The 19,911-nt window shown below is 41.5% G+C and overlaps 1 protein-coding gene across 1 annotated transcript in view; it reads left to right on the forward strand.

Moving 5' to 3' along the window:
* Positions 1-2,378: 2,378 nt before the first annotated feature.
* Positions 2,379-19,911, forward strand: part of LOC113011172 (neuropilin-1a-like) — a 91,075-nt gene continuing 73,542 nt past the window's right edge. The window contains exons 1-2 of the mRNA XM_026150583.1: positions 2,379-3,303; positions 4,217-4,391. Coding sequence (XP_026006368.1) covers positions 3,210-3,303; positions 4,217-4,391 — 269 coding nt within the window. The 5' untranslated portion in view covers positions 2,379-3,209. The remainder of the gene's footprint in view (positions 3,304-4,216; positions 4,392-19,911) is intronic.

A 19,911-nucleotide genomic window follows, 5' to 3' on the forward strand; every position in this document is an offset into this window, starting at 1 on the left:
TACAAACTGTTGAGATGAGAGTCTTGTGTCTCCTCGCTCTCTGCCAGACCGACTCAGCTGCTCATTTGCTGATCTCTTACTGTGTTTTTATGTCACTCAATCACTCGTTCTGCTCGCTCTCGCTAACACTCGCTCACCCCATCGTCCTTTGTGTTTACATTGCAGGATCCATTTCTGCATGCAATTATGTTCAAGCAGGTGTGTGTAGTGCAAATTTAGTAACTGGTGAAACTGTAGGAACAATTACTTTACGTAGGCTCGAGGGTGTTTTTTGAGGCCCTTTCCCAAAAGGGCGTTTCAGTTATTTATTTTGCTAACCCCCTGGAAGTCTAATAGTTTTAATTTTTATAGACCTGTTGCTCCTCTTGCTGTTTTTAATGGTTGCTGAATTGAAAAATAAACTTGTTTTGCATTAAAACTGGTGTTTCGGCGCACTACACTATTGCTACATGCTAAAATTAAAACTTAACCACTTAAATCCCTAAAACAGTCAAATGAATTCACATTTTTGCTGTTGTACGTTTTTTTTTTTTTTTTTAACCTCCTAAGACCCGAACTCTTCCACGGCATGCATTTTTAATTTCTCTTTGATATTTTGGCATATTGGGGCCCGATGAATGTAAAAACAAAGAATTACCAGATTTTTTTTTTTTACCTTATTTTTGTTTTTAAGAAAAATAAGAGCCACATATGAGGATATTTGTTTAAAAATTTGATAGAACAGTAGCAGTATAATGTCCTCGTAAGTGGATATCAGGCCCTTGTAGAGCAAAATGTAGTATTTTGGTCTAAATAACCCAAAATGTGATGTCCACATATGTGGACACCAGGTCCTAGGATGTTAAATTTAAATTGTTCACCATGAGCATTCATTGTGCACACAGTGCTAGAAACCCCAAGTGCAAGACTGGCATGTGTACATTTAATTTAAAACATACTTTACTGCTATTGTTATTTTTAAAATCTTCTCCAGGGACACTGACCTTAATCTAAGCAACTGCTGAAGAGATTAAATTGCACAGAGCAGCTCATCAGCGAGGATGACAAACGCTGATGTTGAGGGAAACTAAACTCTTGTTTGCAAAGAGCAGAAGATTGCAAAAGTGTTTTCTTTAAGCATACAGTTGTTCAGAATTACGCTGCAGTGAGTAATTAGCCCCTCTTATAAGTGTCTAATAATCACATTTTTATCTTTATTTAGCCAAGGATGATGTGCTGAACAAGCAAGCTCTCATTAATTATAGGCAGCTCCACCTGGGACTGTTCTGCTGTTTACCACTGAGAGACTCCTGCAGGCCCAGGTTATTAGAAAGGTCATGAGGTTTGAGCTATGACTTTTATTCTTCATGCATGTTTTGTAACTGTTATGCACTAGATGGTAAAATCCAAAGGGCACATTCTCTGCTCCTCCAAAGGACTCAGTCGATACTCTTAACTCCTTCATGAGCTTTTGGAGAAAAGAAAAATGGAGTTTGTGTTCTTGTCGTAAGTTTAAGATATTCTCATTAGTCTCAATGTCTAGTGCAATGATGAAAGTAATTTTGTTGGAGAACTCCAGTGCAAAGGACTAAACATGAATGCATTAATCACAGGAGGCCAGCAGTGCAGCACTAATGTTTTCTGTCTTGTGGTCAACTTGTGATTGACAGTTTAGTCAGTGCAGTGCGTCTATTATTGTAATTAAAGTGTTGTTTATCCTGAATGTTGTTACTGTAACCACGATTTGAATAGAACAAAAATGCTATAGCTAATGGCCCCTGAAATTCCACACTCTGTCCTCGTGTGCCATGACCCTGCGCTTTGTTTTAGGCCTATTGTTGCTCTTTCGTTGTCAACATTGCCTTATTCTCATTCAAAGTATTTATTTTCCTACAAGTTTGGACATGTTCTCTGGGGATTCCATGACAGGCATTGTGGGAACTGTAGGACGTCATGCTTCACTAGATAAGACCTTTTAAAAACGTGATCACAAACTCCTGTAATGGACTTGAGTTTAATCTGAGACAGCAGTGAAGTTTCACTATATGTTGAATACTATTATACATTAGCATAGATCCATAGATATTAGTATATACTACTAACACAAAAATTAGGGTATAATATATCAACAGACAAAAGAACAACAAAAAACCACTCCAGATAACGCAGTTCTCTCCCCTGTCAGCTCTCTTTTCACAGAACAAGTTCAGTCTTTGTCAGTGTTATTTCCATCCACCCAAACCACCCTCATTAATAACGAAAATAGACTAAATATGCAATAGACGTGTCCCCAATATACTTGTAACTATTTTCAGAGGAAAGACGTGTAATTTAACAATTCAAGTATCTAATATATTTCATGAACGTATCTGGAGCAAACTATTAAATGTGGGATGTAGGTCGCCAACAAAGGACCGAATAAACCTCCCTCCAATACTTTTCTCCTCGTGACTACGTGTCAGATGTGGATTCTCGTTGGCTCATATGGTCGCTGTCCACACCTCACCTTACACCAGACCCACATGCCAGCCTGAGTTTGCGTGCGCATTTATCCCCGCGAGCACGCGTTGGGAGCGCAAAGAGGGCGCACCGGTGTCAGTTTGCTCCAGCCCCTTTGTAGCGGTCGGTCGCTGGTGGCTGCGCGCAAGGCGTCTAGAAGCAGAAATTTGGGGAGTGGAAATTCCGCTGTTACTTTCACGTCTTCCTGACATTTCTGCTGCGGCGGTCAGTCAGTCGCTGAGAGCGGAGAGAGGCGGAGAAAGAGCTGAGCTGAAATAAGGAGTGAAGATCTGGAGAGCGGCGCTCCGATGTTCCCCGCGGCTGGGTTTCCTCTGAATACCGTTTAACTAGTGATTTCTCTTTTTCCATTTCCCACTTGGAAGTATGTCTGTCGCTCCCGTTTGGTGTCAGGAGTGAGAGGTCTGAGCAAGAGTCGCAAGCTCACGACTGCCACTTTTGACGATCGGATTTTTCCTTTTGATTCTTCGTCTTTTTTTCTGCATTTGGATTATTTTTTTTCCAGGAGATGCCAAGTTGTTCCCTGACAGACGCAGGGCTCTGCTGCTGAAGCTCACAGGATGCTGGGGACTCTACAACAACCAGATTTCTTACTTTGAGACAAATCTCTGTTATTTTTCCTGTGTGGACGTAAACTCTGGACGTTTACCCACCCGTTTGCCTTTATTTTTTTATTTTTTATTTTTATGTTCTTTATTTTTTCATTTTAACAAATGTCTGTCTTGTGCTATCTAATAAGGATGCGTAGTGGATTGCTATTGTTCCTTTTCGCCCAAGTCTTCTTGGTTGCTTCGTTGACACAGACTGGTAGGTGTTGACGGGTTGAATGAATACATGTGGCTTGACAACAGGCAGTCTAGCTGAACGTTGATCCGTTTTACATCGTTTTGCACCATTGTTGCCTCTCACCTGTTATGCTTCGGCTCTCCCTTTGAGAGCACGTCCGCGGGGCTTCAAGTTAGACCACGCAAATACCGTTTTCAGTAGAATTCCTCCAACAGATGGAGGGGAAACGGCAATAAGCCACAAAATACACGGAAACCGGATTATACTAATGTATAATATAGCGACAGAGGCGCAAATTACCTTGCAGCTGCAAACTAATACACACAGTCACTGAGGCACAACAATTCACTGTAATAAGTTTCCTTATTATAATAGAAAAATTAAACAATTTGTCTTTGAGGTCTGTTGGCTTCATCCATTCAGAGACGCATTTTGGAGCTTGGCGCTTGTTGTCATTGAAGCATGATCTCGGTTACAAGCAATTCATCAAATCGTTCAGAGAGAAAATTAAATTTAATCATCCTGCCTGATTGCTGGCAAAGCAGCCCACCTCACCTTCATGGGCGTAATCACACCTTATGGTGCGGATGCAAAGGAACCTCACTTTATCCAACACCTTTTCTAAAAAAGTGTACGAGTGTAAAGTTTTAGAGAATTCTAGTGTGTGAATTTATAGTTCCACCGTGTGCCTGGCTTCTTGGCGCAAAAAAATATGTGTAATTTCTTTTTTTAATTTCTGCTCTAGCGGTGGATATTTGGATTTATGTGCCCAAGCTGGAGTTGTTAGTGTCCTCCTCACTCCCACCCCTGCGGTTGCACTTAAATCTTTTACACCAGAATGCGCAATCAGTCAACATTACAGTGCAGACCAGTGCCCAGAAAGTCAATTTATCTCCTCTAACTGAACAACTTTCTTGCTTTTTTTGCGGTGTAGATAAATGCGGGGGGAGCATAGAGATGCACGCCGCGGACTACCTGACCTCCCCGGGCTATCCCAGCGCCTACCCACCGTCCCAGCAGTGCGTATGGGTGATTACCGCCCCTGAAGCGGGTCAGAAGATCCTCATCAACTTCAATCCGCATTTTGATCTGGAGGACAGAGACTGCAAGTAAGAGTTCACTCCTCTCGCTCTTCTCTCTCTGCCTCTCCCACCCTTCTTTGCTCTCTCTCCTCAATTCTGCCTGGATACAGTGTGAAACTGTGCCACCTATTGGTCAAGGAGATAGTTGTACATCTGTTCCCAGGAAACGGGGGTGCAGGGATGAGATATGGCGCTGAAGGTGCTGGCAATTACTTCAGAGGAAATGGGCTTTGATGGGTTTAGTAATTCATACATGATAAGGAGGCAGGCTGGACGGGCTTTTAGCATGATTTTAGGGGGGAGCAAACTCTGCAAAACTGGCTGCATCCGCTTTTGATTAATGAAGTTCACTTTGCTCATTGCTGAAATGGAGAAAGTGTGTTTACTTTTCATTTGGAAGTAGAGTTTACCTGTTTGTACTTGAAGAAGAAACGCTTTGTGTGCCTTTTTGTATGCAGCGTTGGAATAATGATCAAATTTGATTTTTAAAATGGGTGGAAGGGCTGCTGTGTTGGTTTTTCTGAGGAAGATGTTGAAAGATAAACACAAGTCAGTTAATGCTTTTATCTGTACTCATGCTTCCTCTCCTGCTTTTTCTTGCGCTATTTATGAATCACAGTAACAAAAGAATACGCCAGTGCATCCTGATATCTAACAAACCATTTATTTCTTTAGGAAAGTTCCAGTTTTTGAGTTGCTGTGAAGCTTTTGTGCTTTTCTTTGTCTTCCATCATAGTTAAGGAAATATATTCGAGTTTGGGAGCACTGGTCAGACAAAACAACGTAAGTGACGGGATGTTGTTTCCTGAGAACTTGTATTTTATATTTTTTATTTGTTTGTTTGTTTTTTGTTTTCCTTTTTGTGAAAATGATCAGCAAAAGATAAATAAAGGTCTATTCAGCCTTATCGCTGTCACTGGAGGCAGTTTGGGTTATCGACTTTTTGAAAAAACATTCTTATAATGATACACGCACGCTGGAATCATTCATGTGTGCGTCTCATGGTGCTTTCCTTTGAATTACTGTTCAGAACCTGTGAGCAAGCACCCATGCAGACACCCTTAAGCCACCCTCTGTGACATAGAAACACACACTCAATTGTGCACGGCCGCACCACAACCCATGTGTTGCCGTTGTCCATAAATAAGCTTGTTTTTATGTCGGCTCCTCTGCCTTTTTTAAAAGCTCCATAAATGGCTCCTGTGTAAATCACGACTAGCTGTCCAGCGCTGTCTCACAGATGGGGTCCACCAATACTATTGGATCATGTTTCAGCACCAAGGGACTAATAAACCATTAGCGCTCGGGACAGATAGTGGATATCGTGTGTCTTTCGGGGGAATATACACCGTCCACTGTGCTGAAAGCAAACAAGCTGAAAAGAATCTCCTTTGGAAGCTAATTCTGCAGTGACCCTATTTTGTGTGATAACCCAGGGAGCAGTATAAGCATGCAATAATGCTGCTTAAGTACTTAATGAAATGTAATAAATCATGGCGATAAAATTTTCGACAGTGGCTGGCTGGCACTGCAGTAGATCTCGAACTGAACGTTATTGTCTCCCTAAATGACTTTTCCACAGGTTAATGTGCTGAAATAAGGCAGTTGTAAAATAAAATATTACAGTTTAATCAGGTTTTATCATGAGCAAATGGTTTTAATATTAACTAGAGACCATCTGGCTTCTGGTGTCGGGCAAAGCACCAACAGAGTGTGTTCAGGTTTTACGAAGATCACGTTTTTTATGTCCAAAAGGTGGAAAAGTGTGAAACCAGGAGGGAAATGGAAGCATGAGGTGTATTGATCGTGTTGCTCTTCAGTGTTATGGGATTGTTCATTTTAGCCACACGTGCCTGATTCCATGTCTCGCAGTCAAGAGAGCCAACGTTTCCACATTCTGATTGACGCGCCTGTGCCCGCTGAACAGCCTGACCACCCTGCAGCCACCTCAACATGTCATTTGGCTGTTTACTTAGGGGCCTCTCTGCTTTCCTTGATTGGTTTCATTATTTGTTGTGTGAGTTTATGTTGGATGATGATGGGGTGCAGCTCGTAGCTCTCTGACTTGGCAGGAGCGGTGTTGTTTTTGGGAACGAGTCAAATCTTCGAAATATGCCCGTCGAGGGGGGCCTTAAGCCTTTGGCAGCGCTGCGGTCCCACTTAAAAATTTCCTGAGATGATATCTTAGTTTTATTTCACTGGATGGATGGCACAGCGTCAGCTCCGGAGTATGATACGGCAGTTGGCGGGGGAATGAGTGGAAACAGGAACAGAATATAATGTTTTACTGTGAACCGAATGTCTGAAAAGTTGAGCGTTAATCTCTGTTGATAGACGAAGGCGGATGAGGCATTACACACCTGTTGTAGAACACCTGGGACAGCTACTGCTCACCTGAACGCCCTGTAGGTGCCATACATCACCCAGAAACCGTTTAGATTGTTCATAAAATCATGTTTAAGCTAAAAACGTGAAAATGTATAAACCTGGAAGTATTTCAGACTATCACTTTAAGACTCTGTTTTACAGTAGTGAGTAATATGCCATTAGAAATTAAACTAAAAGCTGTAACAACAGCAATTTAACACCTTTTATCAGCCCAGTCAATAGCTGTCATCAGCTGTTATCAGTCCAATACATATGGTCAGTAGCTCTGAGCTAGCAGGCTTAGTTTGCTCTTATAATCGATTGTATTCAACGATTAGTAGATAAAAAGACACGTTATACAAGAGACCTCAGGCAGGACGCAGTGAATATGGAATTTATACAATGGTAAATATGGTGAGCTAACAAACAGAGCTTTGTAACATGTGCTTTATGATGTGAAAGGAAGCAATTTACACAAACAGTACTGTTTTTCTCACCTTAGTCTATTAGCTTTGCTGCCTTAATGCATCCAAGTGCTTTTGTTGCCAAAGCCTACCAAAGTGCTCCGACGCCTGACCAAGTAGTTTGTTTGCATAAACCTAATCCTTTTGGTGCCTGATCCTAACTTAGCGAGTGAAATATAATTGAAATCAACATTTTTTTAAAAAGCCCCCTAACCGAAAAGACAGGTCTCAAACTCATGACTCAGTTTAAACTTGAATTGATTATGTTTCTGCAGACTGTTTATAAGCTGGCAACACAATTCACATTACCTTTACTCAGCAGAAAGACGATCTAGAAGCAGGCAGCTTACAACAAGTACCAACAGCTACGAAAACTGATCATTGATTTAGGTCTCGTAACACACAACAATAGTAAATGTATTTTGGCTAATAAACTCATTAATTTGAAATAGTGCAAATTGCCAATTTCATCTTCAAAGAAGCCAAGATGATGCATTTGAATGGTCTGCTATGTCTAATCAATAGTCCAGAGAGCAAATTGAGTTAACTATTAGAGGAAACAGGAAATCATCCAGTCTGAGAAGCTAAAAAGAACAAAAACGTGTTTTTTCATCTTTTTTTTTGTCTGATTAATGGCATAAATTAAACTATTGTCACTTACTTGTCTGCTAATCAACCAGTGTTTCAGTTTCCAAAGCACTACAATCATCAGTAACCTTCACAGCACCTTCACAGTGCTGGTTTGAAGTGTCTCGCTAACACACATTTGGAAATCCTACAAGGAAAATCAAGCCAGTGGCATTTAGGTTACAGTTTCTCAAATATCCCAGATTTTAAGATACTCTCCAAATTGAAATTCATTGTTGGAATGACAATCCCACCTCCTCCGTCATAGCATGTAGCCGCTTGCCCATTTCTCCCAGTCCCATAATTAAATTATTGGACCAAAACAGAACAAACATGTTCCACTGCTGTGAAGCATGTCTGCAGTTAACTAGCCAAGCAGAGAAACCATAGCAGTGCTGTTCCACGAGCGAACGCCGGCTACATTTCCGACATCTGTGTCACAAAATATCTTCCCCGTGCAGCCTCATGACCCAGGGTTTGTAATTATGATCCCTAATTACAGCATATGTAAAAATATATGTTTGTGAGCCCTGTTTTCTACAGGGGTGATTCATGAAGAAAGAAATCTGGGAGGAGCTGTGCACTAGATTTAGATGATCCATCAGTGTGGAAACAATGTAGCTTTATCTGAAAAATAACACAAGTGTAACAAACACCATTATAAGCTGCTGTTATTTTAAAAGAAATAAAAATGGAAGCATCTTTTTTGTGGACTTTGAGGTCAAATAGATGGATCTGTGGTTCACGAGGCCATCGTAAGCTTCAGAAAAACAGTCAGTCTGTGGAAGTAAAAGGTCGTTGTTGGAATTATCACCCAACCTCTCAAGTGACAAATTCTGTGCTCGGTGAACAGACGAGAAGCAGTAACACTTTTTTTTCAGACACATTAAGATCCGACGGCTCTTCCTCTGTAGCCAATCTGGAGCCGCACCAGAACAAGACTTGTCTCACGTCCACGTCTGAAATAGCGTGGCCGACAAAGTGAATCCCCCGCGGAGCGTGGTAAAATAGAGCAGAGGCATGGGTAAGGAACATGCGTCGGTGGCCGGATAATTTGGGACATCTTTTTAGGAGTTGGCTGAACTGTTGCCTCCTACATGAGGCTGAACTGGCACAGCGTGCACCTCACACATACACAGCACACACACAAACACAGGCAGCCTAAACTTTCTGTCACTTACATTAAGCCTCGTGTTCAGACGTCGATGCACGCTGCTACAGTACGCACAAACCACACATCCTCAAGCGCACATTCATACTGATGCATTAAAGGTAACTTCAAAAGGAAATCTGCCATTTCTATCTCCTTTCAGCGATGGATATTGTCTTTGAGCAATTTTGTTGTTCGGCTCTCATCTTTCTTTCATGTAGATAAATGTCCATAAAGAAAAATCACGCGCATAAAATGAAATAAATGATAGATTAAAGGGAAAATGTGAACCTAAAAACCTGGATAAGCATAAAAAGTGGGAAGGTTAAAGGCAACATACTGGAGCTCTAATTCAGTTTTGATCATTCGGATAGCAAGTAAGTGAATATCGTTTGGAAGGACAGAGTACTGAACGTGACTCACTGAATACAAAAAAGCACTGAGGCGATTCAGAGGCCTCTTTGTGAAACAACAGTTTCAAAGATTTGTTGAGTTTTGCTTCTGTCACCAACATTTTTTTTTGGTTACCAGCCACATCAAAGAAGAGACAAAGAAGAGGTCTGTCGTGGATTTCATAGCCCAATTTGGCTCAAATACATCTCCAGTTATATGAAAGGGACTCACATGACTCTTTGCAGTTCTGTGAAAAAGTATGACAATGCAGTGCAGTAACTTGAAGTGATTGTTTACTGTATGATTTTTTTGGGGGGCCCATTTTGCTTTACAACTTTTCTTCAGGCCATTGTACTTTGTGGGCATTTGTTTATGCACGGCTCTCTCTGAGGTCTGGACTTCGACTGGGCCACTTCTTCACCTTAATTCTTTTCTTTCTCAGCCGTTCTGTTGTAGATTTGCTGCTGTGGTTGGGATCACTGTCCCAACCACAGCAGCATAGGATGTGCTGCAGTATCAGCCAAGTTTTAGCTGTTGGACAGACATCCTCACATTTGATTCTAAAATACTTTGGTATGCAGAGGACTTCATGGTTGATTAAGTAACAGCAAAGTGCCAGGTCCTATGGCTGGGGGGGGGGGGGGGAAAGCCCAAATCATCACCCGTCCACCACCATGCTTGATAATGAGGTGTTTGTGCTGATTTGCTGTCTTTCGTTTTTGCCAAATATGGTGCTGCACATTAAGGCCAAACATCTCTAATTTGGTCTCATCTGTCCAAAGGACATTGTTCCAGCAGTCTTATGTTCAGATGCAGCTTTGCAAAACTGAGCTGTGCTGCAAGGTTGTTTTTAGAGAGAAGAGGCTTTTACCTGGCAACCTTTCCAAACAAGCCCTACTTGTTCAGTCTTTTTGTAATTGCACTGTCACAACATTTAACAGTCAACATCATAACTGAGGCCTGTAGTTTGAGATGAAGCCCTTGGATTTTTTTTTTTTTTTTTTTTTTGCAGTTTCCCTGAGCGCTGAATGGTCTGACTTTAGAGTGAATTTGATGAGAGATCCACTCCTGGGAAGATTATGGCATGTGTCACAATAAACCTGAATACTCCAGACCAGCAAACTGCTAAAACTTCTGCTTTTATAGAGGTGCCCATACTTGATGATGATCAATTAATCGAATGCATTTCATTAGCAGCACCTGGCAGCTACTTGGCCTCTTAATTCTGGTTGAAGCAGGAAGGTGCAAATAAAGAGAATTCAGATTTGGGATTTTGTGAAGTTCAGCTAGTCGCTGTTTCAGTTGGTGAACAGTTATAAACAGTCTTAACAATGCTGACCTTAGAGAGAACAGAGAGAACCAGAAAATCCAAAACAGAGGAAGCTATCAAAGCTGTGTCACATGACCTCAAGGCTTTCCAGCACCACCAGTTTAATAAACACACAAGTGGATTTCAGTGTGATTCATATGTGGAAAAACACTGGGGTTCTTTGTTTTAGAACTGGGTTACACTCCACATCACATGCACCCTGCTGCCAAGTTTTTATCATCATGTAGATTTTTTTAAAAGTGATTTACTACAAGTTCGTTGTATCGGTCTGCATTAACATGGGTTAAAAAAAAGTAAATGAGTGTAAAATACACAAGTGAAAACTCTCCTTTCGGTGATGGAGATGAAACAGGGTATAGGGTCAGTTTGAGTAAAAGTAGGCACGGCTAAGAAGATAATTAGAGTAGTTAATCACAGCTGCAATTTGTGGACTGCCTCGTGATAATAAATAACATTATAAGGATATCTATGTTTTTTTTCCCTTTTCTCTACCCAGCAACACATTTAAATTTGATGCAGCTTGACATTTCAGGAACATACAGCGAACTCGTCATCGTACAGAGGAGAGGCTGGAGGGGGAGAGGAAAAAGGGAAAAAAATAGAGTTCCTCCAGAGTGTGACGGAAGGACCAGTTGCTCCTTACAGTTTGTCTCGAGGCAAAGCGCTTCATGATAAGTCAGAAAAATGCCCCAGCAGAGACACAGTCACATGACCGACATCTCGTAGCCCGGAGGTGTCACATGAATGGAAACGTACTGTTAGAGGGCATTTGTGTTGCGTGTGCAATGGTTGGTGGAGCTCGTGTTTTCAAAGTTGATTTCACGTTCTCATTTCTATTATTATTCCCAGTATGTCTCACTTATTTATATATATATTTTGCTGAGGCATGGTTTGATGTGAATAAATGAAGAATGGATCATTGGAAAAGCTTGTTTCTTTTCTATTTTGCAGGAACATTTATTTCAATGAGGAGAGATCACTTGGAGGAATTGAACATGATTTATTAAGATAGAGAAAATAAAGTATTTGGGGATTAGACTCCGATGGCCCATCATGGCTGAAAGGAATCCCAGCGGTGATAGGATTTAGAATAGGACCCCACGGAGTCGAGACGCTGGTGGTGGTGGAGAAGATGGAGATTATGGGTTGAATAGAGCTCTGGCTGAGGTGTCTGAAGTGGAGATGGGGAGGAAAATGACGGAGAGCACAGATTTAAACCATGCGACGCTGAGGCTGATTGGCTCAAACAGGGTGGACAACTAGATGATCGGACTAGAGTAATGGTGTCGGTATTGATTCAAGATTCTTTATTCGCCACATGCATAGTTATACAAGCATAACACGCAGTGAAATGTAACCTGACTCGCTCCTCGACTTGTGCAAAAGTACATAAAGTGAATTAAATAAGAATAGACAATCTGAACATTTTACAAAATAGACAATATGAACATATTTCAAATTAAAAGAATTTGAAATGTACATTGTGCCGGTGGGTTTAGAGTGTCTAGAAGAGAGTCCTGTCTCAGTCACGTATGGATGATGTGAGAGGGCGGGCGTGTGTGGTGTTGGGGGGGATGTTATGGTTTAGGGCCCGGATGGCTTGGGGATAGAAGCTCCTCTTGAGTCTCTCTGTCCTTGCCCGGATGATGCGGAACCTTCTACCGGATTGCAGAAGTTGGAACAGTTTGTTGCCAGGATGGGACGGGTCCTTCAGGATCTGCGCTGCTCTAGTCCGGCATGGGAAAGCCGTAGCACAAAAGCAGCCAGGAAAGCAGGCAGATCAGTGATTGCAGATCTTCCTTACTGAACTTATGCATAAGCTTCATTTAGTTGACCCAAGTGTTTTAGGCAACAACGAAGAAGAGTCAGCAAAACTAATATAGCTTTAAGGCAAGACCAGTAAGAGTTATATATAAGATTTAAGGTAGATCAGACAATATTATTGTCGCTTTGCAACCCACATTTTCACTCCACTTCTTCCTTTACGTGGCGTGTCCTACTTAATCATTGTCATGTCTGTCATTACTGATACTTGCTCCGTCCTGTAATGAGGTCTTGCCGCTGCTATCTCCTTCTGCATCTTTCCATTTATATGTATGCACATGGAACGGCTGGGAGGTATGCTCTCCTCCCGCAATGGAGGGTCAGGGAGGCCCCAGGACAGAGCTAGGCAGCCAGATATAAATTACTGCAGATGGAAATAACTATAGAGGTCCTGACTGAAATACACTTTATTGCAAAATAAAATAAGAGAAGAAAGTGTGATGGGCAGCGACACTGTTACACAGACTGAAGGAGTGTAGGAGAAGCTTGTTTGGGCTTTTTATTAGGTGCTTTGAGGACCTCCACAGGAAACAAACCCTGGTATAAAATAGATGGTAGAATCAAATTAATGGACGCACGCGTTTATGGATGGGCCGATAAAAGGATGGAATTCAGTGTGATGGGAATAAATGTCAGAATGGATGGATAGATTGACAAATGATTGGCAAGATATGAGTGTTTTTGATGAAAAATTACATATAGGCGACTGAAGGGATAAAATCATTTCTGGGTGACTGAGAGAAGCATGACACGATTAGTGGATAAAAGGGTGTTTACCGAATATATGAATACATTTGAACAAACTTTGTTCCCTCCTCTTCTGAAAGTGTGCGTTTATACCACATCAAAACACGTCGTCTCGAATGTCATCCTTTGTTTTGTGGCTTTAGACCGAGGCGTCGCTTCACCCGCCCCGCGCTCTGAATTCTCAGCATTCACTCTGACTTTGCCATTTTCAGAGGAAAAATAAAAGCCTCCCTTCCAGATGGTTGTATTTTTCAGCTCCACAGCGACCACACAAAACAGGAAGGCTGAATGTGCTGCTGTCACTCCACGAGTGACTTGTGGCCCAAAAAATCGAGGCGGGAGCCTTCAAAACTAATTTAGCTGTTTGTTTTTGTGTTCTTTTGTGATCTTTAACTTTAAAGCACAAAAGCACAATGAGGATTAAGTCAGCGTCATCATGTTTGCATTCTGAATGAACAGTTGTAGTGCCTTATGTAATATCATTTCCATTTTTTTCAGTAATGCACAAACAAATTTGTGATTTCTCGAGTACATTTGTAGAAATGGCAGGCACACCGGGACTATTTAAACTTGTAAAGCAGACCACCTTAAAGCTGGTGGTTGTTTTTGATTGTAAAGCCAATCTCATAGTGGCCCCTGACAGTCCTCAGCCTCCACTGCAGGATGCATGTGGGTGCAGATGGGGGCAACAAGAGGCCCCGGGAGCAGTGGACTCGCGTGCCTCGGTAGAGTTGCGTGGTAGCTACACAGAGAGTGACGGAGAGCCGAAGCCGACAACCAACACCGTGGTTGCATGCTGAGAGATCCTCAGCGATACAGAGACAAAGACTTAATGTTCCTTCTACAGATCTAACAATAGCTGCAATCATAAAAAACTGCATGCTTTCTCCTTTAAAAAAAATGAGCACTAAGCTTCAATAGAAATAGAAATACACACTGAGGACTGAAAGTTTGATCGTTTAATCCTGTGTGGTCAGAAAAAACGTTCAGCTTTTTATAGAAAAGGGAAAATCTGCTTCATAAGAAGAGATGAAGATTAAGCCAAAGGTTAGAGGGTGAAGTGATAAAAGCAAAGAAGGATGAAAAAGAGATCAGAAGGGCACCAATATACTCAGAGAGACAGCAAGCGTCATGCTGGTTGGCACGGTCAGTCTGATCCTGACCTCAGCGACAGACCTCTCACTGTTTCTCTCCACCTCCTCCACCCTCAGGGTGTCCTGTCACTTGTTTGATCCAGTCGCCTCCTGCCATTACTTTCTTTTTCTCTGTCCGTCGTCTTGCTCTCTTCTCCCTGTGAACTCAGTGTGCACTTGCTATGTTTTCATCCCACGTTCTCCCCTGCTCGCCATATGCTCTCCCTCTCTGCTTGATTTGACAAATGATGGCGAACTTTAAACCGTGTGCAACCTGAGCTCTCGGCCCTGTTTGACAAAAAACAAACACAAAACGATAACTGGCCAAATTACAGCCTACCAGCATTTGCTTTTGTCTCAACCACATTATCATAGAAGACGATATTTGCGAAGGTGTAAGAATCGGCTTTTTAAAAAAAGGGTCGTGAGCACCCAGAATAACTGAGATGTAGTGGCCTTAGATAGAAATGTGTGCATACACAACCAGAAAACAGAGTCCTTATCTCTGTTGTTTACCAGATATTGCACGTAACCTCTCAAAGATCTCATATATTCATTAACTGCAAGCCATGAGCAGGGGTAACCTGACAATCTAGGGTGAAACTGAGTTTTCTGTTTTCATGCCTCCTAATTAGGAGCTTCAGATTAAATTTATAAGATTATGAAGGATTTAGAAGTTTTGATAAGCTCATAGGAATCATGCAAACAACTTTAAGGACACCCTGCACTCAAAATAAAGTCATGCAGGGAAAAAAAACAAGGAATACAAGGAAACCTCTACAAAGAGCATAAAGAGACACCTCAATCAAAGAACTCAGAGCTTTGAGTTATTTAACGGTGATTGTTTGGTTGATTGGATCTTTTTGAGGCCTTTAAAAGAAAAAATAAAGATTTCTTTTAGGAAAAACACACCGAAGCACTTTACAATAACTGACAGATAGATTTACAGAGCTGGCTGGTGCGAGGTTTTTAGAATTTATTTAGCTGTGAATGCAATAATTGACATCCACCATTTAGTACGAACAGAGGTTAAACACTGGCGAACAAACAGACTTTCACCAGCTGACTTCTCTCTTTCAGCAGCAAATATTTGTGTAATAGGAGGAAGGGTGAACTCTGAATCCTGCTATTGTTTCTCTTATGTAAGTTAATATTGTTTAGATTGGCCTTTTTTAAACAATTACAGGCCCCGAATTCTGTGAATCAGCTCTCACATATGGAAACACTGATTCACACTGACTGTATCAAGGCAGGCATTAAACAATAGCGCACATACCAGCTAAGCAAACACAAAGTCAAGTGCGTGCACACACACGCGCGCGCAATAAAACTAACAATATGTTGTGAATGTAATCAGAGCCATTGTGGACTCATCAGTGAACTACACACACAGACAGACACTCACACTTTCACACACAAATGAAAACACATGTCAGATTAGATCCTTAACGAGCAGATTAGCAGGGAGAGAGCTTGCAGGGGGGAGAAAGGGGGAACCTAGTCGACAATGTCACACACACACAGCTGCAATCACAGGATTTACAGGACACACTCGCTGATACACTCCAGATGCCCTCAAAGCAACACACACTCACACACTTATACATCAGAGGGCATCAGAGGGCATCCATCAGAGTAAACAGCTGGATTTAACGGTGACGATAAAGCTTCTTTTGAACTCTTTTTTTTTTTTTTTTTTTTTTTTTTTTACAAAGCTTCTGGCTGTTATCTAATCTTCTGTTCAACTTCAATATATCTGATACACAGTAACCACTAAAATGACAGATGGTAGTGAATAAATGTGTCATAAATTGCTGGATGGGTTGAATAAGTTTGGCGATTTTTATCCGAAGAGGTGTTTAAGTATAAGCATCGCCTTTAGGATTATATTTCATGGGGTGCTGGTTGGATATGGCTTCCTTTAAATCTTAAGAGGCTTTCAGGTTTCAGCTCGGCTTAAGTGATTATTCAGGTTTGTTTTGATACACAAGACTCTTCTCTGAAATGCTGTGTTGCAATCAAAGTTGAAATCTGCTGCTCTGTATTTTTGTACAAATGCAATATACAATCTCTTCATTTTTGCCCTTTACTTCTGGATTATTTGTTCCTGACAGCACATAAGAATCTACTTAAGACAGTTTTTCTGGATTGAAGTCCAGCCAGAGCAGCTTTCACACTTCAGCAAAGGTCTCAGGGAAAACGGGGTCTGGCCCAGCAGTTGGCTGTGGTGTAAAAATGCCCCTGTGTGAACTTTGAAACACCTCTAAAATAGGATTCCCAGACATGTCTTTAGAGAGAGAAAAGAATCCTTGTGATTTGTTTGTTAAATGCATAAAAATCAAAGCGGCCGCACTGCTCCTCATCACCAAACGTAACGACTTCACTCCTCGTGCTTCAGTTTCAAGCCGACTTCTGTGAAAACAAGGACAGGTCAGGCTCGGGATATGAGGGTTAGAGGTCAGTCAAGGGGTCAAACTGTGTTTTGACCCCCTTCAGGGAGGACGAGCAGCTTGAGAGGCTTTTAAATATGCGTAACAGGGAACCAGCCCTCAGTGCAGCCTGAGTGGCAGTTCAGTCGCGCGATGGACAACGGCCTTTTTCTTCTTTAGCTTGTAAAGGAATGTGTTGTATCTGTCTGGGTAGAAACATCCAGAGTGACCTCTGAATGAGACACGCAGGCAGAAGATACACATCTTGCGGGCAGATGATAAACAGACGGAAATGTGTGGGAGGCATAAGCAAAAACACACAGATATATGCACGAATTAAAAATTAGACCAATGCATGCATGTATGAATGAATGCATTCATTGTGTTGACCCAGCCCAGCTAACAGACACATTTGGGCCTAATCTGAGCTACGTGCTGCACTTACAGCTCATTTGCAGCCCAAAAGTGTTGAGCTACGTTTGACATGAACAACAGCAAATATTTTGTGAGCTACAGTGCTGTAACCTACCTGACATTTGGCCAATATAAGGTGAACCTGCGGCTGAGTTAAAGCAGCCAGACCAGAATCGATGCCACCATTCAAGTTCAAATGTGGCCCCAAAGAAAACCAGTGATTTCTCCCAACACTAGTTGCTACTATCTAGAAAAACTTTGAGAATAACTTGATTCTTTACTTTCATGTGAATAAACTTTAGTGCAGTGTGTCTGTGTCTTTCTTAGTTTAACTTTTGCATACATTGCAAAGCACAGTGAGTGGAGGTAGGTGACTCTGCATAATGAGCTGTAAGTAGTTTTGAATTAGACTGATGAATCAAGGAAACTCCCCAGGAAATGCTGCATTAGTCACCAGAGATATTTTATGCTGTTCTTTGCTAACATTTAGTATAGTGCACATTTATGTGAGCAATAACAGGCAGTTGCTGTGTTTAGATGAACAGATAAGACACGTCGGTTATAACTGCCGAACATTTTTATTATGGGAAATGGCGATTAGTGTTAATTGAATGAGGAGAATGTAGTTCTATTTGGCTCTTTGGAGAATGTGCATCAACTTTTTGGTTGTTGAATGATGAGAAATGTTTCAGCTTTCCAATTAGAACATGCTGTTGTTTTAAAAACTCTAATCCTATTGTTATTCATCTTGCTAAAGTGTTAGCGTGGAGCTCCAGAAACAGTAATCCTCAAATAACACGAGACTCATTTGGGTGTTTATGTTTTTATTACTGAAAAGCCAATTTTGCAAATGGGCTAATCTCCATATAACTTGGTTTATTTTCCAAATGTTAGTCATTAAGTCCCAACACCAGGAGGCAGTTCTGCTCGGTATCATCTTTCTGTCAGATTGAAGACTGTTTCGCAGCCTCTGAGTGTTTGCTCTTTATCTCTCTATCTGCCTCCATGTCTGTCTGTCAGCAAGCGTCCATCGCTGCACACTGAACAATCCCTGCTAGAGTTTCTATATTTGTGTCTGAATAGGGTTGGATAATTAATCTCACATGTTTTTGGAAACTAGAGAGGAGAATGTATAGCGGGGAAAGCCTCTCTGTGAATGCAAATGAACTTGTCGAGTGCTAACGCATGTCAAAGTGCAGTGGAAGTGACAGTGTGTTTATTGCTTTGACCCCGGATCACTTCAGAGAGGTGAGGATTGAGTGTCGGTTGACAAAGGGTCTTTTTCCTCCCAAATCTCTCAGGTACAAAGTGAGAAGTTTGGAGTTTTTCAGGATTCAGACTCAGAAACGCCCTGCTGTGTTTATTGAAGTCTAAAGTTACCCAGGCATACTCAGGATGTAGCAAATTTTATGAAGCTGATTAAACTTTATCTCATTTTCTGCGCTCACAGGAAACACCTGGATTTTTATTACTTGTATAAAACATACAGGCTTTAGCTCATCTTTTTTTTTTCTCATAAAACAGAAGCACTTCGAGCAACGGAATAACTTTCCGACTCTCCAAAATGTCGACTCTGACGTTCGTTCTTTTCACCTTTTCCACATTAAACACAGACGAGTTTGCAGCAAATCTCATTTCATCCTTCTGGGTCCCTAAACAGTCTGTCTAAGAAAGCGGAGGGGAAAACGGTGTTCTCTTTCCCCTTTCTGCCGGATTAAGGCTTCCTAAATGAGAACAAATTCCACCTCCTCCTCGCCTCCGTTTTAATTTCCCAGAAGGATTGCGCTGCCGTGGCTTTGTATCTGCACGGCCGAGGTGAAGGATGAGGATATTCATACTTTGGCTGCTTGGCCCAATTTATTTTTTGGGCAAACTTCTTGTGACTGTTTAATCCTATTGGCTTAAATTGGATTTGCTTTAATATGTTTTCTCAGTTTTTGAGATTCATCATCATACCTCAGTTACAGAGTCTCATGAACAATTTGTCATCTAGGACCAAATTTGCATGTAGGTTCAGGGTATTTGATTAGCAGCCATGGCCATTGATCATCTAAGTCTGTTAGATGTGAAATGACTCTTGTGTTGTGATAAGTGTGTCCTTAACTGCTGAATTTGAGAGTTAGGTCATTTTTTCTGATGCTATTCTTAATCTCAAGGCTGGCATAAGCTGCTGGGTCGGGTAGAAGTGATGAATTATGTGACACCACATATTTTACTTGTCACTGTAGACTTGCCAACCGCTTTCTCTAAACCCTTACATGCATAATCTTTGGACCATGTAAAAAAGGATATTCAAGAAGCAATGATACACATTTATCAACACATCTGGTGAAGAACCAGCACAGTCTCACAGCCAGGCAATTTTCTCCTAGCTGGAGTCCTCTGCTGATGCACTGTAACACTGAGAGCAGCTTTTGTCCTGGTTAGCACAGCTTGGCATCACATTTTAACACCTTCAGCACCACTATAGCACCATCTTTCCATGTGCAGTTTTTCTATTGTAGAGTCAGTTAAAGAAGCCCCGTTAGGAAGCTTCGAGCTGAGCATTCATAGCCTAACCAGCTTAGTGACTGTCAAACTGAGGACATTGGGATTGACAAGTTGCTAGCCAATGAGCACTGCCTGGATAATCCTCATTTCTGACTCTAAAGACTTCTGACTCGACTCCA

Source organism: Astatotilapia calliptera, chromosome 18 (assembly GCF_900246225.1).
Source record: "Astatotilapia calliptera chromosome 18, fAstCal1.2, whole genome shotgun sequence".
NCBI classification, from domain to species: domain Eukaryota; kingdom Metazoa; phylum Chordata; class Actinopteri; order Cichliformes; family Cichlidae; genus Astatotilapia; species Astatotilapia calliptera.